General features: G+C 35.4%; 2 protein-coding genes across 2 annotated transcripts; one reads left to right on the top strand and one right to left on the bottom strand.

Annotated features, from left to right (window-relative positions):
- The first annotated feature begins 1,617 nt into the window (after window positions 1–1,617).
- On the top strand, window positions 1,618–16,870 carry LOC130712079 (uncharacterized). The gene is made up of 3 exons (XM_057561913.1): window positions 1,618–1,630; window positions 8,520–8,591; window positions 9,891–16,870. Exon 3 carries the CDS (start codon window positions 10,022–10,024, stop codon window positions 10,550–10,552), a length of 531 nt encoding a protein of 176 aa, XP_057417896.1. The 5' UTR covers window positions 1,618–1,630; window positions 8,520–8,591; window positions 9,891–10,021; the 3' UTR covers window positions 10,553–16,870.
- Window positions 16,871–17,401: 531 nt separating this feature from the next.
- On the bottom strand, window positions 17,402–25,991 carry LOC130712183 (helicase-like transcription factor CHR28). Its single transcript, XM_057562020.1, has 15 exons — window positions 25,857–25,991; window positions 24,867–24,959; window positions 24,637–24,724; window positions 24,046–24,459; window positions 22,884–23,920; window positions 22,704–22,775; window positions 22,039–22,116; window positions 21,152–21,944; window positions 20,694–20,824; window positions 20,290–20,511; window positions 19,717–20,008; window positions 19,179–19,345; window positions 18,857–19,066; window positions 18,197–18,307; window positions 17,402–17,780 (listed from the first exon to the last, which is right to left on the bottom strand). Exons 1-14 carry the CDS (start codon window positions 25,989–25,991, stop codon window positions 18,203–18,205), a joined length of 3,837 nt encoding a protein of 1,278 aa, XP_057418003.1. The 3' UTR covers window positions 17,402–17,780; window positions 18,197–18,202.
- Window positions 25,992–26,348: the final 357 nt, after the last annotated feature.

Below are 26,348 nucleotides of genomic sequence, written 5' to 3'. Positions count from 1 at the left end.
AGTATAATATAATATAGTATAATATAATAAAATACAATATATTATTATGTGTGTGTGTATACGTGCGCACGCACATTAAAAATCATTTGACCAAGATTATTAAACTTCATATGTATAAATAGAAACTTATCTTGAATAGTATTTAATATTATATCAAATAATATATAATAAAAAAATATTGTGTAATTTTTTTACATATATATATGCTCTATTAAATATAATAATAATAATTATTATAATTAAATCTAACATATTACATATTTCAAGATAATTTATTACGTTATTGTCTTTTTTATTTAATATATTTATTAAATAAAAATAATTACTAAACATGTTCGAAAAAATTCAAAATTTATAATAAATACTGTTAATATTTTCTATATTTATCAAATATTAAATATTGTGACAAATATTAAGTGCATACCATCAAGTTTTAAAATTGTCATAAGTATTCGATGTTGTATTAATTAAAAATAAATCGAGTCAAATAATTATATATATGAGTTAAATAGTTTTATGTTACAAGTTTTTTTTTGAAAAGGAAAATATATTACAAGTTAAAAATAGATATAGAGTTTAGGGCTCATATGTACTTTAAGTTGTACGTTGTACTACATGTTGTACTACACTTTTAACCTAATATTATATAAATATATGAGGGACGACGCATCTAGCAGTATATCTCATTACAAAATTTCTTCTTCCTCTCTTTCTCTCTCTCTCAACCTTTTCTTAGTTTACATGGTCTAATGAGTGTTAGTTCTAAACGATCCTATCTCATCAACCTTTCAAATATTCTTCTTGTTTCTCTCTCTCTTGATATTTTTTCTATTTGCGTGGTATCAAGAGTCTAGAATCTCAACTAATTCAGGGATAGTTCTTCAGTATTAAGTCCTGGAAGCTGCTTCACTTTTTTTTTACATTTTTTTTCATGTTGAACAATTAGACCATTTATTTCTTCTCTTCATGTTTGCCATTTTTCTCGCCTTGTTTCTCTGTATTTGACTTGCACCACTGCTCCACATTGCAACAATATTCCATCATTCGAACTCAATTTATATTATCTAAAACTGAAAATGATAACCTAAAGTCTCTTTTTCTCTTCTACTCTCTATTTTTTTATATTTCCTTTCCTAGGTGATGAGATCGATATTGTTGACCTCAAATATTTTCTTTCTTGAAAATGTTCTTTTATTTTTCTTTTCGCTTGTAGAAGGAATAATTAGTGAGCCCAAAAAGAAAAAAGAAAATAGCAGCATATGCTAAACATATGCGAAAATATTTATCTATGTTATTGTTGAATCTTAGATGTTCTTTTTATTTATTTGATTTTAGTATGATGAGTTGCTTTTTTTTAAAATCTTGCTAAAGTGGTCGTTAGGTCTACACAAGAGTAATATTCTTCTATGTTATATTACTTGAATGTTAGTTTGATTTCTCTCTTAATTAGCCCTTCTTGTAATATGGTATTGCGACATTTTAATTCTTATAAAAGTAAAGAATTATAGGAAGTTGGGTGTGGATCTGTGTCTATTTTATATATTTTATTGAACTCTTCCTTCTTGGTGATAGGAGAAAGCATAGTGAGCATGAAGTTTTTATCTTGAGGAGCTTGTCACCCCCTTTGGTGGTAAGTAATGTGTCTGACTTCTTAAATATATTTTATATATAATATTATGTATTTATTATTGTTATTAATGAAAGACTTTTTCACTTGGGTAGAAATATTAAAATCAAAATTAGCTAAGTAAATAATATTTTCATTAAAGATTAATTAAAAATAATATATAGTAGTTAGGTTACAAAATATTTATTACATTTCATTAAACTTGCATAATTACTTTAATTATTAGACATATTTATTGAATAATTTTAATATATGTAGTTATTTCACTTGAAATTAAGTATTAAATTATTTTTTATAGTTATTTGCTTATTATCAATTTGAGTTGTCCAACTGAGCCTCTATGCAAATTCTATCATTTGACTCTTATGCTCTAAACGGAATTTTATTCCCCTTGGCCTCTCCTCCTCAACATCAAGAATAGGCGGTGGTAAATTGAGGTCTATACCATCCTTGGTTTTATGTGATATAAGGAATCAATATGAAAACGAGGCACACATGCGTTCACAAAGTGTAGATTAAGTTAACATAATCGAGCATGTTTTGATTAATTAAACTTATTATAATCATTTTGTCACATTTATTAGCAAAGTATGTATGTATGTAATTTTTTACTCCTCTACTCTACATTTCAATTCCTATCACCTTGTTTATAGACAGGATCCTCCTACAGATGATGTTGTTTCAGTTTGTGGTCATATTTTATGTAACTAGTGCATACGTGAACATCTTACCGGAGATGACAAGCATTTCCTTTCTACAAATTTCAATGGTAATTGAACACAACATCCGTGTTTTCCAAAGCCACATTGAACCATTCATTTTCGAACCAAGATTTGTAAAACTCACCTAGGAGCTATGATTCTGATGTGGATGAGTTGGAGCCTTGGTCTCAAAATCATTCATATGACTCTTTAAAATTGAAGGTTGTTCTTGAGACGTTGAAATAATTGTTTAAGCCACAATGTTATACATCAGAAGTTATTTTTACCTATGCATAGCATTGTGTCTTATACAATGATTTCAAAACCTCAAGCGCAACCTTTATTTTTGAAGATTCATATGAATGACTTTGTGACCAAGGTTCAAATTCTTCCACTTCAGAATTAGTGCAACTTGGTGAATGATCACAATCCTAGTTCGAAAAACAAATGCTAAATGTGGTTTTAGAAAACAATGAAGTTGTGTTCAATTGATATTTGAAATTTATATCAGTGCACTACTTGTCATCGCCGGTAAAATAACACTCACAAAAGCACTAGTTACAAAAAAAAATTGATCAAAAATTGAAACAACAACATTTACTTGAGGATCATGTCCAGAAACATGGTGAAAGGAAATGTAGAGTAGATGATTCAAGGAATTCAAGTATACCTTTGCTAATAAATGTGATAAATGAGTATGGTGAGTTTAATTAATTTACAACTTACTCACTTAATTATTTAAACGCATAATCTACTCATATGTACATGTCTCGTTTTCATATCCAACTTCTTACATCACAAAAAATCATCGATGGTATTGACCTCAATTAATCCCCGCCCAAACTTGATGCAATGGAGGAGACGAGGCTAAGGAGAAAAAATTTCACTCACAAGTAGAAGAATCCAAAGGTGGAATTTTCTTAGAGGTTCAATTGGACAACTCGAAGTGCTAACAAGGAGGAATTTGTACGCTTTTGCTTTGATATTAACGTTTAGCGTGAGATATTCGATGTGTGGCTTAACAACTACCCTCCAAAAGATACATAAGAATACAATAGTAAACTGATAAATTAAAAGTCGATTAATATACATCAGCCTTTGCAGCCATCATTCAAGCATTTCCTTTAAGCAAAATATATATATATATATATATATATATATATATATATATATATATATATTTAGGGCCCGTTTAGTGGTCATGATATGATAAGAGTAGGATAAGATAAATGATTGGATAAGAACAAGATATGATAAGAGCAGGATAGACTCATATCATATTCTGCGTTTGAGGTTGACAAAATATTAATAGGATATGATACAACAATGAAAAATGTATCAAATTTTCCTTTGAAATAAAAAATACATAATATTTTTAAAATCTAATTTTCTAAACAGTCTTTTTAAAAAAAATAATAAATTTTATTAAGTTTAATTTTTAACATTTTTATAAATGAGTTTATGTTTTAATATTAACTAAAATTAAATTTATTTTTATTAATTCGGCTATGTTATTTTTTTCAAAGTGATTCTATTTTAATTAAAATTAAAATTATTATATATGTAACTGATGAAATGATATTTAATGAAGAGATTTTCCTCCACTAACTACTATCAAATCCCTTTCAAGACTCAATCGTAGTATAGTATCGGGTTTTGTCGTCTCCACAGGGATTGTGTTGCTACGTATTAATCTTACTAGCTAGATGTTGGATGAATGACTTAAAAAGTAAAATGTGGGTTTATTTAAATAAAGGAAAAACTATAATTAAAGAGATAAAAGAAGTTTACGGAGGTAAACAAAGAAGATAGCGTATTTGGAAAATGATTCAATCAACTTACAACTTATTCTCAACCAATATACTTTTATAAGATGAAGTTAACATTTAAGATGTCGATTAGAGTTATTCACCTACTAATTTCTTAGCTAAGCGAATCTACCCATTAAGAACCTAGCCTTAATCTCTTAAGCCCTAGTGATCATAAAAGGAGCATTATACACATACCTACTCGATAAGACATTCCCAAGCTCTGTTCCTAACCCAAGAAGTTCATGTCCTAGTGGATAGAATCTCTGACTGTCACTCAAGAAATCCTAATAGTTCCTACTAGATAATCATATCCTAGAGAGGTGAGTATCCCGACTTGTCACTCGGTATAGATCTCTTTTTCAACTCGTGATATTCATACCTAAGAGTTAATGTATCCTATTGTCACCTAGAAAACCTAAACCCTACCTAAGACATGCCTTTCTTAAGATGACTGATGTAAGAGTGGTTTCTCTCATTAACTAAATTCACACCAACTTCTCAATTGTCATGCAAATCCTAAAAAGCATCATATTGGTAAAAGATACATGAACGCGCAAAGAGAATTATTAAACCTAAGACATAGGTGTTTTTCCTCTTTCTATGAACTAAGCTACATTAATTCATATCAATTTCTCAATTTATTTACGAATTAATATAAACTCTTTAAATCCCCAATTAACCAATTGAAGCATTAAACATAGAGAGAAACACTAAATTATGAAAATCCATACTTATAATTGCATAAAAGTATATTGAACAATAAAGAAAATCAAATAAGTCATTCCAATTACCAAAAGAGAGTCAAAACAATATAATAGGTAAAGAGAAAAACAAAACCCAAAATAGAACGGAGCTATGGACATCCATAGAAGCTGTCATCTCCTTCATGGCCCTGACACCGGCCCTCAAGGGCCTAGCCTTCCTCTCCACCAAGAAATTGTCGCTAAGTCTCCCAAAGGTTTTTTATTTGGTTTAGGAGAAAAGAAAGATGAAAATAATCTCCCAAAAATAGGTGAAAAACGAAATTTATAGTGATTTTCGTGATCTGGTACGTTTTGTCTTTTTATGATGGAAGATTATGATCTGGTGCAGTCGCGTGCACCGTAAGTATGTACACCCTCGCGAATCTGGTACGTGGATGCACATCTGGTAAATCTGCCGCGTTTGGTGTACGTTAAGAACTGCTCCGCGATGCACTGTAGTATAGCCACACAGATCTGGTGCATTCTTTCTCAAGCTCAACACGTGGCACGATCACAGAGTAGGTGCATGGTAACGTCGTGTACATGCGCTACACAGGATCCCAGCGTCAATAATTCTTTAATGTTTCCGTTTTTTCCATTATTTCTTCTTTTTTCTCCATATCTTCTCCTAAAATAAAGCAAATAAAAATAGATAAGATATGAAAAATAAGATAACACCTTAAAATAACTTATCTAATCCTAAATTAAAGTAAATAAATCCTAATAATATCTAAAAAATAATATAAAATGTAGAAAAATAATAAAATCAAATAAAAACATTAAAATGCATGAAATAAGCCTAGAATGTCCTAAAATGACTAAAATATCTTAAATAATATATTAAAATGCATGCAAATAAACTAGAAAAATAGCCTTAATTCTCGGGTCATCAGTAACCAATGAGTTTTAACTTAGTAGGGGTAAGTGATCAATGATAAAAATTAATCAATTTTTTAAAAAATTATTAAAAGATATTATTGTTTCAAAAATAATTTATATTTAAATTATTGATTATAATTATATAAGTAGAGAAATAATTTAAATAATATTATATGATAATATATTAGTCTATATTTACTATTAAAAATTAATATTTATATATATGCGAGTGGCCTATTATTGTTAGTGGAGAATTCTTTTATGTATTTTTATTGCAATATAAATAACGAAAAATATGTTAACTAAGTAGTAGTAAGTGATAATGAAAATTTAATTATTTTATATGAGTAAAACCAATATTTTCACCATTTATAAATAAATTTATTAGTAACTAAATAATTTTTTTTTTTTTCTGAAAGCAGAAATTTTATTAATATAATTAAGAGGAGATAGACATGATATACACCCTCCTCAAAGGGGAAATAATTTTAACCTAACAATAACACCTAGTAATTGATAAGTAGTAAAATTAATATTTTATTAAAATTAGAAATTTATATTTATTAATTAATATTATTATAAATTCTATTAAATATAAATATTAAAATTAATTTTTGGTTGTGGTAATAAATAAATATAAAACTGATTTCCTATCCTGTTATGATAATTTTTATCCTAACTCCTCACTCAGAATAACTTTTACACATGATAGACATGATAGGATAAGAGACATGATAGTGTTATCATATCCTGCTGACGCAACAAACAACATACTAAAGCAGTATAAGATTATTATTATCCTATCATGTCTACTTATCATGTCCACCAAACAGACCCTAAGTGAAAACGTGAAGATTTGTACAGAAAAGTGGATTAGGATTTCCCCTATTAATATATGGCTTCACATGTCTATTAACATAATTCAGATTAAACTTGTTAAAGTTCCATATCTATATAGTTCTCCCTTTCCAGCTATTTATAAATTAGTTCCCCATCTGTATTGTTCTCCTCTTCCCTATCTATATATTTCTCCTTTTCTAGTGATTTTCACAACACATGGTAGGATAACATTATGGTCTGATATAAAGTATTATTTATGGGATGACCCCTGTCTGTTCAAAATTTGTGACGATGGAGTAATTTGGAGATGTGTGCCCTTTGAAGAGGTAAACTCCGTCTTGAATCAGTATCACACTAATGAAGCTAAGGAAGCTGGAAGGCACCATGGTGCCCAAAGGAGTGGTTGTAATGTAAGACCTGGATTTGCAGAACAAGTTAATTTCCGACTCACGCGTAGAATCAGTGTAAGCGTGACAGGAGTTTGATGTTTGAGAAAGATTAATGAAGAAGAAAGTTCAGGAATTGCTTGAGGAATGTTGCGTAGTCACTTCAGGAATTAGTGCGAGTCATCTGCACACCTGCCTTATGGCGAGCGTGTTCAGAATAGGCTAATTTCGCTTTAGAGCAACGTATTAAGTGAGATTTCGAATCCTTGGAAAATTTAAAGATTCTCTTTATTTTTCCTTCGACCAGCGTTTCATTTCGGAACCCTGGACTGTACGCACGATAGTATTCACTTTTCGGAAGTCCGACGACGCTAATTTCTTTGCTTCGAAACCCTAGATTCAAGCGATGGATGAAGACCTTTTCTATTCGAGACTTCTAACGAAGTTTCCGTCCGCGTTGCCAGATTTGTTTCGACGTTTCCAATCTTTCTCCAGAACAAAGTTTTGTTGTCTGACCATCACAGCAAAAAGTAGTTTTTCGGGACAGATTAACTTACACCGCTTTTGGGATTTTAGATATCGTTTTCCCCAAAAGTTAGAGATTTGTTTTGAGTTCTTGAAATATGTCGCCAGAATCTCTCTTAGAATTCATCGGTGAACGTGCTGCAAAAATCAGAATCGCGAAATTTTCATTTTCCCGCGATTTCGCCTGCCTATAAATAGCTCAAAAATTCAAAAATATCTTCATTTCACCCATTCAAGGCCGCGAGTTTCAAGGGGAGAGGAGGAGAAGAATTTTTCGCCAAAACTCGACCGATCTTCGTGCAGTTCGTTCCTACTTCAAGGTACCGAGGTAACTAGATTGATTCTTACCTCTGATCATCGTTTCTACTGCGTTTCTTTAGTCGTTTCTGTGCTCAAAGTTTTGAGCTTTTTGTAAAACTGTCAGTTTTTCCTGATTTCTCTGTTGGGGTTTGTTCTCTACGTGCCCAAGAGCCTAAAACCTCTGTCAGTATTCGTCGATTGTGATCGAGTTGTCAAGGATCTGAAAAACTGATTCAAACCCCTTTTTGTCGCACATTTCAAAACTTTACTGTCGAAAAGTCGTAATCTGACTTCGTGCCTTTAGGATTAGTTGTCACGGATGACGTTAGGATCATTGCTGTCAAATCTGTTTTCCGAACTGATAACTTTGAGGTTTTGAGCTTTTATTTTGGACCAAAACGCCCCTGAACAGCCGTATTTTGATCTGATCGTCCGAAAATTGTTCCGACAGTTTCTTTGCCTTAGTTTTACCCTAAAACTACCTTGTAAACAGATTTGATCGAAGAAAAAGAGCCGGAGCCCTTTTTCCTTTTTGGCCGAGAGCTTGTAGTGTTGGAGGGGGGAGTTTTCGTTTTCGAAAACTTGTCTTTTCGTACTCGATTGTCATATTCTGAAGCTTTAATGCTTTGTCTATCGTTTATGAGTTGTATTGCGATCGAACTAATCGATTTTGTTTGGATTCTGCTTTGTTTTTCTCCGAGGTTCAGTTGAAGGAACTTTGGGAGTTTCAAAGCATTCGTGTGAAGAAGATTTTGATTACGAGGCTGGAGCAGCTCGAGGTTAGGGCAACTTACTATTAGTTATGACTGCATGATAGGCGTCGATAAATTCGACTTATGCTTTAATTTGATGTTGATTATGTTGATGAATTGATGTTTTGATGTTTTTCCATAACTTGTGATATTGTTGGATTGTGCGTTTTGACGCGACTTCGGAGTGGAGATTCATTGATCTGGTGATCTTTGATATTTCGGGTTGGATGAACAACCCTAGGCAAGTTCGAACGAGGGGTTTGAGACTTAGCCATTTGTTGGTATTCGTTGGTTTACTTAGACTTTCCCCGGGAAACTTCTTTTGGAGGGTTTTTGGAAAACTTAGAATGAATAGAATTTCGAAAACTAGAGACTTTGGGAGACTTAGACTTTGAGAAATAAATTCATAACTTGACTAATTCAATTCGAAACGTTTTTACTAAATGAATAAATATAGGGAACTTAAAGGAGAAAATAATTGCGAAAGACGTGGAAAAGTCGACTTTTGTTGTGGGTTTTGGAATTGGGGAAAGCCACTGAGGTGAGCTATGGTGATGATTAAAAGTCACCGAGTACTCTAGTACTCTTGGGTTTTGTTGTTTGAGTTGTGTTGTATTGACCGACACTAACTCCGAGTCGTGTTGTATTGACCAACACTGACTCTGGCTTTGATTTTGGGTTTTGTGGTTGGAGTTGTGTTGTATTGACCGACACTAACTCCGAGTTGTGTTGTATTGACCGACACTAACTCTTGGGTTGTTGAGATTGGGTTTTGAGCTAAACACTTGTGTTGTGAGGACGATTCGATGTTTGGCTAACCATATTGCATCATGCATCATATGGTGAATAACGGGAATGGTTCACCATAGCATTTTTGGTGAATAACGGGAATGGTTCACCTGGTGAATAACGGGAATGGTTCACCAATGCATCATTTGGTGAATAACGGGAATGGTTCACCGATGCATATTCGACAAGGAACGGGAATGCTTTGTCGAGGATGAATAACGGGAATGGTTCATCCATAGTGAAGAACGGGAATGCTTCACTTGTGGCGAACGGGAACGCGTCACATATATCCGGATCATATTGATTGCATTTCAAGCATACATTCACTCTGACTGGAATTGTGTGCTGTTTGATTTATTTGAAGCATTGTTAGAGCCAATAACATGCTAGGATTGTTTATATATATATATATATATCAACATATATATCTATACCCCATATCACATGTTGAGTGTATATCTACTTTATTCCGTGAGTTGACCCTAGCGCCTTGGCTTTGGTTGCATGTTTGTGTTTGGGCGGTCGGCCTGCTGCCAGATGTCGATGGCCGACCGGTTTTCGATGGTCTCTCCCTCGGGGGGATCAGGTATGAGTTGGTGGATCGTGATGCCCCCACCTCTTGGGTGATCGATGTTGCTGGTCACCTAGCGACGTACCGGGGAAGGGTCATGGAGGACCGGACGGATGAGCCGGGACGTCTGACGAGAGGAGTGCTACGACGTATGGAGCTGAGTTTTGACTTGCCGCCCTCAGTTCACTGTGGACCAGGTACTGGTCAGGGACCACCTGCACCACCTCCTGCTTCATCTTCTGATGACAAGGACCCAGCAGAGATCGAGCCTGTTGTTGCTGCACCTGTTGCGCCACCTCCTGCTACTGCTATCGATCCTACCGACGTGGCGTCGTCCTCTAGGCTTGTGCGGCCGAAGAGGGAGTCTGTTGTCCCATCTGCCTCACGTCTCTTTTCTTTCTCTTCACCGCACGGCTACCGTGTGGACCCCTTGGTTAGGGTGGTGGAGGAGGATGTTCTTGCAGGAGAGGTGGATGTGGAGACCGGCTCGACTAGGACGGTGCGCAGGACAGTTAGGAGGGAGGTCATGGACTTGGACACCGAGATGATTACGGTGGATTCCGACTCTAACTCCGAGAGCAGTGGGGAGAGCTACTCGCCGAGCAGCGATGAGGAGGAGGAGCTATGAGTTGAGCTGGGAGGGTAGGTTAGGCTGGCGTCATTTTTTGTGTAGAGCTCTGATCGTCTTACTTTTTGGGACAGGGTAGGTTCCCGATGTGTGGCTTTTTGTGTGGTTCTTTTGAGGAGGATCACAGAGAGTCTGTCGGAGTATAGGGGTCTTTTGTCCAGGCCGTTTTTGGGTGCCGACTTTCTCTTGGATGACTGTATATTTGATACTTTGACCTACAGTCCTGGTTCTGTATATATTTGTCTGCGGGCACACTACTTTGGAGTCACTGCGAGTGCGCGTGACGGGAGAGTGCAGCTGAGGCTGTACATGTGTATATATTTGTATATTGGTTAGTTAGTGTTGGGTTATGTCTTTATTTTCTATCGCTTTATTTAAAAGGAATCAAACGAAAAAAAATTTACCTGTTTTCCGCGTAAAGTTTATTTTTGGTTACTAAAGTGACACCCGGAAATCGGGGTGTTACATGTAACGTATTACAATATGTGCTCTTTTGGCCTCACCTTTTTAAAGACGCCTATTATTTGGTATAGTCATGTGTGAATGTAACATCTCGCACTCTCGCCGACCAGTAATGACTTTACATTAGTGTTGAGAATAAGCTAAGAATATATGTGTGTGTGTGTGTGTACGCGCGCGTGTGGTATGGTATGTTTGTGCATGTTAAATCTCAATTTATGCGTAGTCAAACAGTCCATGAATCGATTAGGGCAACACCGACCATGAGGACCAAGGACATGGTTGTCACAACCCAATAGGAGCTCAAAACCTAAGAGAGAAGCAATCTGATCAACTCTCTTGATAATGAGGAGTATTATCTCAAAGTGATCAAAACTTGAGCTGAGTCGAAACACTTAGACTCTAATGACTTATATCACATGATACTGAGCATTGAGAAGGGAAATACACTCTCATAACTCAGCACTATGCTTGATTAATAGGGCACAATGACATGTTCGTTCTGTTCTTAAGACATAATTAAAGTCGATTTGAACGTACGACCAACCGGGGTAACTTGTCATTATGCCTGATTGATTAGGTCATTATTCATCAATAGTTACTAACCCTAACCAACCTTAAACTCACTCAGACCACCTCTACAGCAGACCAGCTCGTGATTCACAATCACATCAGCCTTAAAGCTTGAGCTAAACCTCTAGCATGAAACTCCATTGGTAGTGCAACAAGCTTAAGTGCAAAGCTTGATTTTGAAAAATAATCATCTTATAGGCTATAAAATGGCATCCTTTGAAGCCCTTAGACACCCAGAAACAGAGCTTGAAGTTCATAAGCAAGTGAGGCAGAGAGAAGAGCCCTCAACTCTCTCAAAACTGAGTCATCATCATCACCATTTCCTCTCTTTGATTCTTCCTTTTATTTGAGATTTTATGAGTAATTATTCCTCCATTGAGTCCCTAGGAGGTAGAGGACTCGATATGGGTTGGTTTGGTGAAGATCTAGGCAAGAAAATAGGGAAACCGATGAAGATTTAACGATTCCAGCGAAGCTGCCCATAATCAAGCGACCTGAAACTCCACTTTTTGGCCATCTCTGATCACTCTAGCGTCACCCATCACCACCATTTTCTTCCTCTCAACAAGGGGAACAAGGCCCAGTACCTAGAGGTGCTCTGGCGAGCCAACCACCGCGAGCGCCGCCGTCAACCTCGTCTTCTCCGGCGAACCATCGATTGTATGAACCCACAACTTGTTTTTCTTCGTGTTTTTCGATTCTAAATTCATCCTTAAGCTTATTAAGATGAATTTAGGAAGCATTAGGATAGTTTTATGCCTTGGAACCATAGGAATCAAGAGAGACAAGTTTGAGCTATATTACTTGAATTTTTCTTGAGTTGGAGCTCTGGTCGAGCTTTTGAGCACCACGAGACCATGATAGGAACCCTGGAACCCTGTTGAACGTGATAGGTAACCTAGAAGATTAAGAGAGATCCTGAGGAGAGAAATTAATTATCTCACCTTCTTGGGAAGCTTGAAGAAGGAAGGTTCGTGGAAGAATTTCATGGCCAAGCTCTCTGGAACCTAGTATATTATAGTGGAACTTTGAGTTTGTGAGCTTGAGCTTGAACTTATAAACCATAGGAGAAAGAAAGTGATAACCCTAGGAGGAAGTGTGTAGCTTACTGAGGTTTCAAGGGTGACTTAGGGAAGGTTAGAGTTGGATACATATATATAGGGGGAGGGAGAGAGAAGGAAAAACCTTGGGTAGAATTTGAAAGAAAACCCAAAGTGAAATACTCCCTCGGTCCCCATTTATAAGTCACTTTTATCTAATTCTCTAGGATTAAGAAAAGTAGTTGCTAGCAATAAATTGGTAAAAAGTTTTATCAACTTTCCTAGATTGCCCCATAAATTCCTCTCTCGAAATTAATTTTCTTCGAAGTCACACCATCTCTTTCATATTAAATATGGGGGTAATTTTGGAAAAGGGTATTAAATGATGCATTGGTCTTATAAAGTGACTTATATTTTGGGATAGAAAAAACTCTAAAAATGTGACTTATAAATGGGACAGAGGGAATATATGAGTAATGAGATAGAAACGAAATAATTGAACTTAAAATGAGATATATTTAAAAAGTGCCATAATAATATGCTCTTTAGACTCGTTGTGACATTAGTACGATCAATAATGCAGAGGAAGAGGACTCGAACTTCCATGCCGAGAAAAAGTTAAGGGCCTGTTTGGTTTGAGAAAATGTTTTCTATTTTCATTTTCTAGTTTCATTTTCTGAAAACAGTTTTCATTTTTAAATTTCTAAAATTAAGAAAACATGTTTGGTTAGACTTGTTATTTTCTATTTTTGAAAAGTAAAAATATTGAAAATGTGTTTGCATTAACCATTTTCAATAAAACAGGTATGAACTATATTTTGTAAAAATTTAAAAATGAAATTTATTACTAAGAATACATTCATATTTATGAGATTAATTTTTATACACCGACGGTGTAAAAAGTTATACATCATCATTCAATCACAACCTTCCATTTTCTATTTTAGATATTATTAAATTTAAAATTAATTGTGAGCTAACAAAATGGAGGGATGCGATTGAATGATGGTGTAAAACTTATTTACACCGCCGATGCATAGAAATTAATCTCCATATTTATTATGGAACACTTTATAAATTAAATAAAAATGTTTATTAAAGGTTGATATTTTTCAATAAATATAGTGTTTAATTCCCATTATTTTAATCTGTGCAAGACTACCTACCCACAAAAAATCCGTGAAGAGTCCATTCACTCCCTAGCTTTTTTATTTTTGGTCAAAACTCCCTTGCTTTATACATTCTACAAGAGCAAAAGCATTTTCATGAAAAAAGAATCTTCCTTTCAGGAAGTGACGGATTGACGGTGCTGGTTCATGGAATTTTTTATTCCTGAAATTCGGTGTGTGCTTCACCAGAGTAAAATGAAAAATTTCCACTTTTTTTATGGACAATCGGAGTCGAACTCACTACAAGAAAGTCAAGTGAATAAAAAAGAACGGATTTAAAACAAACTTTCACCTATTCACAAAAATGCCACCGCGTCTTTTTCATTTCCATTTCCTGAGACTTTCAACAGAAAACGTAGAAAACGAGTTTTTTTTTATTTTCAGATTTCCACCTATTTTGGAAACATTTTCTTTAAAAACATTTTCATAAAAGTTAAGTAAACGCATTTTCTATCTAATTTCTCATTTTCTTTGAAAATGAAAACAGGAAATGGGTAAACCAAACAGGCCCTAAATATTCGAGGTAAGAGGGTTGGACAAGACCTTTTCTTATTACATACCACATAAGTTGATCGTTACAATGATAGAAAGCATATTATTATTGCTTATATGTTATTGAATACATGCTTGAATTATGATCGAGGATTGATTGATTATGTGAAGTTGAGATGCTTGTGATTGCTATTATTGTTGCTGAAGTGATTGTACATAACCGTAATGCTGCCTTGTTATAAAGGGTTAGAAGTACACTATAGGATATAGTGGTACTTAGGAATGATAGCCTTATGGCTTGGTAGCAAAATTTTCATAAGACAATGACACTTATGCATTTGGGGTAGAAGGGAAGAGGAAAATGATCTCGCTGCATAATGAGTTACTAATACTAGTTTATGAAAATAAGCCTACCCATAACTTGTTAGGAATTCGCATTTAGGATAGTTAGATTGATAATAAGAATTAAGGAGAAGAAGTACGCAATGAACCCTATTCAAAAGAAAGAGTATATGACCATTATCAGACGGAGTGAAGATTTCCTGTTTGGAAAACCCGACTACCTGATCTTGCAAAAGCTCTGACCTAAGCAGGTTTTGAGGAATACTTACTCAAGGAGTAAGGAAATGGATGCCTATTTCTATCTTACTATAAAATGATACGAAGAATAAGGGGGCGTATGTTTGATGATTGCAATAAAATACAAGGAGTGACAAGGAGTAGGAAAGTGTTGTCACTACCACTAGAGGAGAGTGGGAAAACAGAGACACAAATGGTGGTCTTGTGAAAGTTAGGGTAGAAGACATGGAGTTGCTGGAAGGAGAGTTCTCTTTGGAGGAAATTTGGGATACAATTAAGATATGGAAATAGTTCACCTAGGCCCGACGACTTCAATATTAATTTCTTCAAGCAGTTTTGGCATATCATAAAAGAGGATGTCCTGAAGGTTTTCAAGGATTTTCACTCAAATGGAAAACTTGTTAGGGACCTTAATGTTGCCTTCATAACTCTGATCCCAAAGGTTGGAAATCCCAACTCCCTTTCCGATTATCGTTCTATTTCTCTAATAGGAAGTGTATACAAATTGTTAGCCGAAGTTATAGCTGGGAGATTGCAGAAGATTATGTCGTGCTTGTTGTTACAGAATCAGTTTGCCTTCACAAAAGGGCAACGGATTGCGGATGCGATTCTGATAACAAATGAGGTGGTTGATTCGTTGAAGAAGAGGGATGAGGGTGGCCTTCTTTTGAAACTTGAGTTCGCCAAGGCTTATGATAATTTACACTGGTCCCTTCTTTTAACTACCTTGAGCGAATTGGGGTTTGGACATAAGTTGTGTTGGTTAATGGGTCTCCTACATAAGTTTTTTGAGATTGAAAAGGTCCCAAGCAAGGAGACCCATTGTCTCATCTTCTCTTTAACCTATGTGTGAATACCCTCTCCTAGATACCTCTAATTGAAAAGGTAAGAGCCAAGCTGAGGCATTGAAGCCCAATTCTTTTATCAATAAGTAGTAGACTTATTCTCTTAAAAACCGTCATCTCTCCTATCCCAATTTACTACATGTATGTTTTTAAGGTCCCTATTGGGGTGGTAGAAGATATTAAAAAACTAATGAGCTCCTATATATGGGGGAGGTATGATGGTGGGCGAATGATTTCATGGATTTCTTGGGACCAAGTATGCAATAGTGTGGAATCGGGCGGTCTTGGGTTAGGGTCTTTGAGAAGAAAGAATGAAGCACTTCTTATTCAGTGGGCATGGAAGTTTGGCACCGAGAAACATGCTCTATGGAGGAGGATCATGTGTGCAAAATACGGTGGAATGAAAGACGCTTGGTCTTTCAATTTTTGATGGGTTGTATGGGGAGGTATTCGAAAATTATGCAAGACATTATAAGGAATCTCAAGGAAAAATCTTTGTTGGTTGTTGGCTTTAGAGACCAGTGTATATGTAGAGTGGGAGTGGGAGAATCAATTCGCTTCTGGAAAGACCCATGGGCAGATTACTTACCACTACAACAATCATTCTCTATGGTGTTTTCTCTCTCAAAAATAAGTCGGTCATGCATCATGACATATATTTTGGCAAAGAATGGTTGTGAGAGGGCGATCCCAATCTGTACTGTTCTCAATCCCCCACAACCTCTGGATCAATTGTCAATTCCCTCTTAGTGGGGTGCTGATCCATCTCTGGATTTTGTTTTGGTGGCTCACCTTGTATTGTCGTAGCGCGAGGCACATGCTGCGTTTTCCTAGTTGCTCCCAACAGGTTCTGTTTCTTGGTCACTGATGAAGTTTTGGCCTTTTGGTTGCATGCTTGCTTTTGTAGTTTTACATCATTGTTATTTTGCCTACATGCTTTTGTGTTGAAAAGGATCCCCCTTCGTAAGGACTAAGGACCTGTGTCAGGAGAAGGTTTATTGGATTGTCAAGTAGCTGAACGGGACTCTCTGCTTTGTGACTCATGAGTCTTTGGAGCCTATTGGACAAGTATTGTTAGGTTGCTGATATCTCCTTTTTCATCCTGGGCACTTCTTCCTCTTAGTGTGATGCTCAATGTTTTTATTTAACTTCTCTTGGTTTTTTTTTTCTCACTTGGGGGAGTCTTGTTCCCAAGTTTTTCGCTTCAATATATTATCTTCTTCTTTCAAAAAAAAAGAATCGTATGAAGTAATAAAAGATCGAACTCAAAGATTGTGGTTTCCTAATTAATTCCACCAAATAAATCACTAAGAAGACTAGGTAACAAGGGTTTGCGTACCAAATAAATGTCGTGAGCCAAATAATTGCTTAAATTATAATTCCCAAAACACAGTTATGATAAATATCAACAGTTACAAAGAATGGTACATAGGTACGATGTCGTCAATCTAATTTATATTCATAAAGGACAAAAGGGCTCAAGAATTAACTATTCTATCTATAGTGCTTCCCTAGGTTTCTACGTGATAATTTCTTAATTACGCAGAGCTTCCAATTAAACTGGTAATACTAATGTCATAGTTCCTAGACGAATTTAATTAGATAATTATTGTTCTTAGTTACTAGGCAACACAATTAAAAGTTACCCTCATGTCTAAGGCGTAGGCGTTTCCAATCGATTTCTTCTCACCAGTTCCCAATCAATTTCTTCTCACCAGTTCCATATTTCCTATTGATCTCCTAATCATATACAAAATAGCAAAATAATATGTCGTTTGGGTTCAATTATGAAGGATGAGAAATTCATAGATATAACTACTACTCCATGAGTACAAAGGAAATTCAAAACATAAAGTAAGATAAATCAATCAACCCCAAATACTTAAGAGTTTTAGCCTAGCATGGCTTCCATAATCCAAAGACAAATTCAAGATGAAAAAGTCTTCAAAGCTTCAAAGCGCACTAGGACTCCATCTTCTTCAATCTCCAGAGAAAACAACCTCCAAAATTGCTTAAGAATGTCCCAGATACATAAAATCTTCTTTGCTGCTATATTCTGTTCTACTGCTCTCTATATCAAATAGAAATGTCGGAGATTAAACTAAATTTTTTAGGTCAAGAAATGAAACATCTTTAACCTATCTGTAAAAATATTAGATTAATCTTCCTATCAAGCGTCAATAGAATAAAATGTCTTGTTTCTTTTGCAGCCGCCTTAAAGGTTTATCTACAATGTTCACCAGCCCCAAATGAACCAATCCAAGAAGTTCAACAAATTTAATTACTATGTATGCATTGACAGTGTAAAAAAATCTACACAATGTGATTGGATGCATGTGTAAGTCATTTATCATGTCATAATTAAATTTAAATTTAAAATATTTAAAATGAAAATTGAGAAATGTGATTAGATGCATGTGTAAAACTCTTTACATTGTCAGTTATAAATTAAATCATTTTTAAAATTTTACATTTAACTAAGTATACCTCAAATCATATCTTGAACAAACATTTCAATTCATCCACAGTAAGTTGACTCTGACGACCACCAGTATCATTCTCCCCAAATGCATGTGCAACCACCTTTCGTTTCTTTTCCTGCAAGTACATAAAATAGATTTTCTTGCATGAGCCAAAACTACAATTTACCTTTTAATTAACTTCTAAAATCATCCAATGAAATTTACAACCTAAAAATCTTGTTAGTATAGGTGTTTGTTAACCCAAATAGAGTGGCATTGTCTAACAAAGTTGTTAAGCATAAAATCACACACATTATTCAGCTCAAAAACCCCATTTATAAGTAGAAAGAATATATTTCAAGAATTTCAACTCAGAAAAGTCATTGTGTGTGAACTGATTGTTATCAAGGCATTTCCATATAAAATTATAGATGTCATTGATTGTTCGACTTCAAAAGCATTATAATTTCATTCCATAAACATTTATTTCTATTAGTAACTGTCCACAAAATAAAAAAATTCAATCCAATAAATCAACCATAGGCACACTATCAAACATTTAAGTAATAGATTTGTTTTAGACAGCATCCTGCCCCTTCAGTGTTAACTAGAACCATATAAATCATATCTCATTGAAAACAATATAAAGTAATAAAAACAAACTTTTAATGGCACAAAAAATTACCTGCAGTGCAAGAATACGATCTTCAACTGTATCTCTCACAGTTAATCGCACAACAGTGACAGGACGAGTCTGCCCAATTCGATGTGCTCTATCTATTGCTTGATCTTCAGTTGTAGGATTCCACCATAAATCTAGCATAAGAACATGAGAGGCTACAATCAAGTTTAGGCCAAGACTGGCAGCCTTCAAACACATAATCATAACTGAAACCTACAAGACATGTAAAACAATGGTTAGTAATCAATGTATATCCTTTGCAATATCATGGCTAACAAATCTAGAAATTCCATCACGATATAGAGGGATCTACGACTTTACAAACCTCAGGAAGGACGTTAAAATCTTTAATGGCCTTGTCTCTTGCAGCAACTGACATATTTCCATCAAGCCTTCTATACTGAATGGAAGAATTCTTAAGAGACACTCCTAGTAAATCCAGCATACTCGTCCACTGAGTGAAGACTATCGCTTTCTCCCCTTCAACAGTACCTAAATCAGTAAAGCTTCTTGTTAGATATCTTGTGAATAAGTAGGATATGTTTTATTTATGGTTATTGGTAACCTAATCGTGTAAATAGGGAAGTAATCAAGTAAATAGGGAAATATATTATTTCTAGGATACTTTGTATTTATTGAATCTTAATGGTGCCTATTATATAATGCCTACATGGATTTGGTCTACTATTGTCTCTCGGTTTCTTATCATTCAACACTTCTATTCCCATACAAAATTTGACACTCCGGAGAATCTATCAAGAATTTCGCATTGTTAGCAGTAGAGAAGTTCTTAGGACAGACATTATTTTCCATGGAACTGTTATACGCAGAAAAACCTTCTGATGTATGGTGTTGTGGCTTACTTGATTTCAAAACTTTCAGCGCAGCCTTCATTTTTGAAGATTCATATGATTGGCTTCGAGACCATGGTTCAGATTCTTCCACTTCACAACCAGAGCAACAAGGTGAATTATCACAATCCTGGTTGGAAAAACAATTGCTCAGTGTGGCGTTAGAAAACACTGAAGCTGTGTTCAGTCGACCTTTGCAATTTGTAGCAGGGCACTGCTTGTCATTGCCGCTAAGACGGTCATAGATGCACTGGTTACAGAAAACATGACCGCAAACTGAAACAACAGCATCTTCAGGAGGATCCTGTTCAGAAAAAAGCGATATAAAATGAAGAATAAGGAGTCAGGGAGGACAAATATACTTTGCTAATAAATGTGGAAAATGAGCATGATCTAGCAATTATATAATATAATCGAAGTTGATTTCACTTTACACTCAAGTATACTTTTTTCAAATACTCTAACCCCTATCCAAAAAGAACACCGCAAGATCTTGAGATGCCCAAGAAAACAAATTAGTAATAATGAACACAAATGCAGCTACATGAATCCATATTTATAAATAGTGAAGGATGTTATACATACATTACAAATGACGCAGAGAGCCAAGGAAGCCTCTAAACATTTCGAAAGAGATATTTGTTTTTCCTGGGGAAGATTCTCTGCCATCTCAACTGAAGATCTCCATAGAGAACTAGAATTGTATGGCTTGACAAGCAGAGGGTGATCACAAGCTTGTCTAAGGTGCAGAAGCATCTGCAAAATGTTGCTATAATTTTGCAGGACAGTTCCAGCATCAGCATATTTCTGACAAGTCATCACATCACACATTCACACCCATGTCAAGATTGGAGTTGAACAAGACTTGAATGAGCAATATTATCATTAAACGTTCCCACTTGATTTGAGTTGAGATAAAGAGAACAACCACATTAAAAACAATATAAAGATTATCTGAATCCCATAAGATTCCTTTCTAAAGTCAATACCTTAAACTGTGCACGTGAATCAGCCTCTAGTTTTAAATAAAAACCATGTTCCTCCCTTGAAAAATCAACTTTTTCCAGCTTTACAAATTTAGGCGGCAAGGAAATAATAGGTTCCCCATCCAGAAGTGTGCCTACAGAAAATTATCACCATCACATAGTTACAAGGAAATTTCAAACTAATGCAACTGATGATTGTTTAGTTGAATAAGCTAACACAAATGCGATCACTAACAATACAAGGAAAGGAAACTTCTAAAGGAAATGCATGGTGAAACACTATTCCTAAAATTCTATAAAATTATTAAAACATGGAAACACCAAATTGAAGAGATAAACATACTGGAAGGTGAAATGGATTATATACTCTAGGACTAGGAGGGAAAACTAAGGAACTAACTAATAATTATAGCCCAGTATTTGATGATGTCAGATTCTTACGTTCAAATTTCAAATCTAACCTTTAGTCCGACGTAACATAATTGTATTCAAGACAGCTTGTAGCTTTCTATACCCTGTTGTTGGACTTCTGCTAATTGGGATCTTAATTGTAGCACAAAATGATGGATAGACATCATAAGGAGAATATCTTAGAAATTTGAAGTAACTATAGAGATCATCAATTGAATTCTGGATGGGAGTTCCTGATAAACACCATCTACGCTTAGCATGAAGATCCGAACATGCACTTGCAAATTGAGTTTTGCGATTCTTTATACTCTGGGCCTCATCCAGAACAACCCTAAACCATGCCACCTTTGCAAGAGGCTGGGAAACAGCCTCAAGCATTGTGCTATCCAATTCCTTCTTGCCACTCATATCTGAATTAGAAGGGTATTTCCTTTTCCTACTTGGTAGAGCATAATCTTCAAAAATTCCTTTTTCTTCACCATCTTTGTTAACTATAGGCTGCTTAGGGACCTCCAAGCTGACAATGGCATAAGTTGTCAGGACAACATCATACTTAGCCACCTCATAAGGATCTTTTGTTCGATTACGTCCATGGTACACTAGCACTGAGAGATTTGCTTGGCTGGTTACTTTATTTTGCAACTCCTCGGCCCATTGGCGCAGGACAGAAGTGGGACAAACAATAAGGGTCCCAGCAGATGGCCCTCCCTTTTCTTGTTCCAACAAATTCATGCTCAGATTGGAAGCTTCTAATTCACCTTTTTGGACATTAGGGCACACAGTAAGTGCTGGAGGTCTTTGCTTTAATATTAATGCAATAGTTGTCACCGTTTTTCCAAGTCCCTACAAGAGAGAAGAATTGGAATCAATAGGGCATGAGGAAATAACATCCTCGTAAATTAGTTATCATCCCATATTAAAACTGCAAGAAGCTGACCTGATCATCTGCAAGAATTCCTCCTGAGCAATATGAACATGATGTTTCCTTCTGAACCATCCATGATAAAGCAATTCTCTGTCCAGGACAGCTAGCATTAGTTGCAATATTGGACATGCCCCAAATATACAGAGGTAGCAAGTTATGAAAATATCTCAGGAAAAATGGGATACAAAGGCCCAAGTCAGGACTCAGGAGTCAGAATTAGACTTAGCAAGCCAGTACACCAGAGTTCTGGTCCAATTATCCAACTAGGCATAATTTCCAAACAAGACATGCAGTTTTTAATTTTCTTTCCTGAACAGTTTATACCCATGGGAAATTGGATTTGTTCTATTGTAAGAGGAGAAAATCAATGAACAATCTGTCAAGGAATTCAATCAAAATAGGTGGCAACTAGATTGAACATAATGACACCTTCCACATCTTTGAAGATAACAAGTTCACAGAAGTCAGTAACAACAGTATGCCATAGCATAATTAATGATATGATACATTCAATTATTAGATAAATCATGAAAGTTGAATGCCAAACTCAAGGCGAAGACATCAAGACCCTGATCAACTTTAGCTTGAAAAATGCTACACAAAAGACATGCACACCACAGTGTTTTTGAAGAAGATACCCGATCTCATACATTAAAAGATTGGACAAGAAAAATTACCTGATGTCTTAACAGAGGAACTGCCAACAACCCATCTGGTAAGCTAACTTCTGATTTTGGCTGAGACAAAACCTGCAATAAACCACCGAAGAATTGTGTTATGGACAAAGAACATTCACACATATGAAATTAGCCATCAAGGATAAAAATTATAAAAACCCTTAAAATAAAGGTGCCAACCTGCAAAGCAACTTGTAATATATTTCTCTCATCACATGCCTTCCGTCTGTTGCTTCCAACCATATTGAGCTGGGAATTAACTTGTTTAGAAGATTGAGATATATTAAGAGAATTCCCGACTTTTTCAGAATCAACATGTTTATGTTGAATAATTTCCTTGTCTCTTCTCTTAACACGAGCAAACTGATTCTCACTAGCAATTGGAGCTCGAGCATGGGGCAATGATCTATCTACAACTTTTAAATTCAAATTCCCCACGCTTCCTTCAAAATTACTATTAGTTCCATCAATGATATGCTGATAATTATTGGATACTGCAGATGTTTGAACTGCATAAGTGTCCTCATTCTTAAAACATTCATTACTCTGATACCCCATTGAAGGAAAAACACTAGTTAATTGCTTCACCTCTTGGCCTACATTTAACTCAGCAGCACCATTGTGAAAGTTATTTTGGTAAGGTGTAATCTGTTGTTTTCTTTCAGCTTTTACATAAAATGATTGGTCTCTACTTGACATGTAGGTTGAGAGCGGCATTGAAATCTCACCATTGAAGATAACATTACCAGAAGAAAAAGATGGATAACCACTATCTGCTAACACAATTTGACCATCTTGATAAGATATATCCCCAGTAGTGCTTGAGTGCATGCCACGACTCATATGTGTCGATGCCATATCAGCATTGAACTTCCCATTTTCAGCCTTCATGTTACTCATCATTTCTTCATTTGTCCATGGTTGAGAGGGCAATATACGAATAGATGAGTCAGAAACAACGGGTCTACCATATGTTCCCAGGTAACAATTTGAAGATAGCTGGCAATCAATAAAATTATCAGGAACACGGGAATCTTGACCAACAGTAGAATTAGCTGAAGATGCAACAGGAAAAGATCTATCAGCATCCATGACTGAATTTTCAAAATTGGTATACGAGCCATTTTCCTGATTCCCAGAATTCCCCCCAATGATGTTTTTAACACAACCTTCAAAATTCAGTTCACCATTCCGAATGATAGAGCTGAGTGAAGCATCTGCAAGTGGAAAACATATCAGACTGTTACATAAATTTCATATGCACAATGAATTAAAGTAAAATTTGAGTGACACAAATGTCAATGTCAATGTCTTAGTCTAAACTAGTAAAGATTTTACATACTTTCAGATTCAGCATTCTCTCCCACATGCTTGAGTTGGCTCTCATTTTCACCTCTCCATGTACCAAAATTCAAGTTATCTCCATATGAATGTGCCTCAAGGGGACTAGATTCCACACCATTAGCAGGTATCTCGCGGCTAGAAACTCCGGTCCTTTCTTTCGGGCAAATCTCATCATCTTCACCAAAAGAGAACGCGTCCCCGAAGAAATCACCCGGTGAAGAGCAAGCCAGAGATTGAGGTCCCAGGTTTTCATGTTTACGGTCGTCACGCAAAGATTTTACTGCAGAATCAAATAAAGAATCGGAACCTCCGGCCCAGGAATCTGATACATCTAAACAGAATGGAGACCACCTTGTGCCCGAATTGACTAAATCCAACCCAGAGAAATGAGGTTCTTCTAACACTTGAGGCACTAATGAAATAGGCAAAGAACATGCATGTAAGATAAGAATATCTCAGCAATTACACATTATGTCCATGATTCAAAACTAACTCAACCAGATGACTACTTTTCATGATCAACAGACCAATTGCAAAACCAACAAGTACAAGCAGTAATTACTAGGAAAAATAACAGAAGATTACATACCTTGGTGAATCTGAGAAGTATCAAGGATGCCAGACTCATTAGGTGGAGCATTTTTTGATGCACAATTTTCAGGATCAGGACCATTCACCTATGATATCCAGAAAATTATAATTTAGCATAAAGGTAAATTGGTAATTTGGTAAGCATTGGGAAAAAAATGCCCAAAAATAAAATCATCTGGAATGCGTAAAATTAAAAAATATTATAAAGATAAAATAACACATAATCACCAAGAAAAATGCAAAAGCCCCTTTCGGTATTGAAATTGGAGTTAGAACACACTCCCACCAATCAACATGGAAATAGAACGAAAATAAAATTGACTAATTATCTGCAACGGCAATCACTTATAAAAATAATTGGTGCATTTCTCATTGTCCAGTGGATCGGTGAGTGTTGTCTCAGAGAAGAAGAATAATTTTTTTTACATGAAGAATAAACTAGAAATTTCAAATATAATAAATAAATAGGGCAAACCTTTTTAAGTTTTAACTAAAATATGGGCCTTACTTGAAAATGGGAGGGTATAGTATCATTTAGTTCATAATTTTTTTTTTGTTAAGTGGAATAATCTTTTGGTTCATTTTTAAGCATACAAAGAATAAAATTATAAGTTTAAAAAAAGTTAATTATGGAAAAACGTGATTAAAGGTGTGGAGTCCTTTCACTTTTAGAGAACCAAATAAATTGCCTTAAAATATCACCAAGAGAGATAAGAATATGGGAATTTAATAAAAATATGAAATAAGTGACATATAAATTAATAATTATCCTTCCGGATTTTATTTTACAAAATTTGCACAGAGTAAAAGGATGATTAGACATGCCACATTATTTCGAATGAACGTTTTTCGATGGAGCAAAAAAAAATATTTCGAATGAACAAATACATGCAAATTCGCCAACATTTCCATGGAGATATCTCAGAAAAAATGGGGAAATTGAAAATGTAAAAAAAAAAAAGAAAAAAAAAAACCAAAGTTTTGTCATCCACATTGAAAAATCAATGCATGAACCTACATGCAGAGAAGCTTCAGATTAGTTCATCTCTTCTCCCACAAAAACCATTCAAATAAAGAAGAGCAAGAAAAATATTTAACTACAAGGAAGGAACGTCATTGGGGCGGTTCAATTCCACTTCAATGCAGCAAATCGATTCGGTTCATTCCTAGTTTTCGCAAACCAATTGGTCAAATTTTTGCAGCAAAAAGAAAATCTACCTCCTTAAGAGCGTCATAATGGTCGTCCATGTTGAGGAAGTTCAAACCGCTTTGAAAATCAATGTTAGACATGCCATCATCATCGGAGTTGTTGGTAGCGAACAACTTCGCAAAGTCCACGTCCTCACCTGCCATAAAAACCAAAACCCTAAAGTATTGAAATTGAAGTGCAATAAACGCCTAATGTGTTTTTATTTCCTGGAAGCACAAGGTCCACCGAAATCACAAGAGCATTTCCTCGAATTGCACCGTTACAACAGTGGATTTGAAGAGAGCACAAGAACCGATCAGCGGTGAGAATGAAGAGGCAGCGACGGTTTGAGTATCCGTCCTGAAGAAGAAGCAGAAAGTTAGAATTCGGAGAGAGAAAAGAGTGAAATGGGTACGTGGTGTATGCGAGTATAAATAGGGGTTTGGGTTAGCTATGGTGGGACCGACGCAGGTTAAGAGTCTGTGCGCCACCATCAATATTGACTTGTTTATACTGTTTCT

Source organism: Lotus japonicus, chromosome 4 (genome assembly GCF_012489685.1).
Source record: "Lotus japonicus ecotype B-129 chromosome 4, LjGifu_v1.2".
Lineage (NCBI taxonomy): Eukaryota > Viridiplantae > Streptophyta > Magnoliopsida > Fabales > Fabaceae > Lotus > Lotus japonicus.
The sequence above is the reverse complement of the archived record's forward strand: the minus strand, read 5'-3'. Positions and strand labels throughout refer to the sequence as shown.

Coding starts and splice junctions, on each gene's coding strand:
- LOC130712079 (XM_057561913.1), top strand. CDS start 10,022: ATGGAGGACCGGACGGATGAGCCGGGACGTCTGACGAGAGGAGTGCTA.
- LOC130712183 (XM_057562020.1), bottom strand. CDS start 25,991: ATGGCAGGTGAGGACGTGGACTTTGCGAAGTTGTTCGCTACCAACAAC. Junction 24,725..24,866: donor GGGCTTTTGCATTTTTCTTG/GTGATTATGTGT, acceptor TGGATATCATAG/GTGAATGGTCCTGATCCTGA. Junction 22,776..22,883: donor TATTACAAGTTGCTTTGCAG/GTTGGCACCTTT, acceptor GGTTTATTGCAG/GTTTTGTCTCAGCCAAAATC.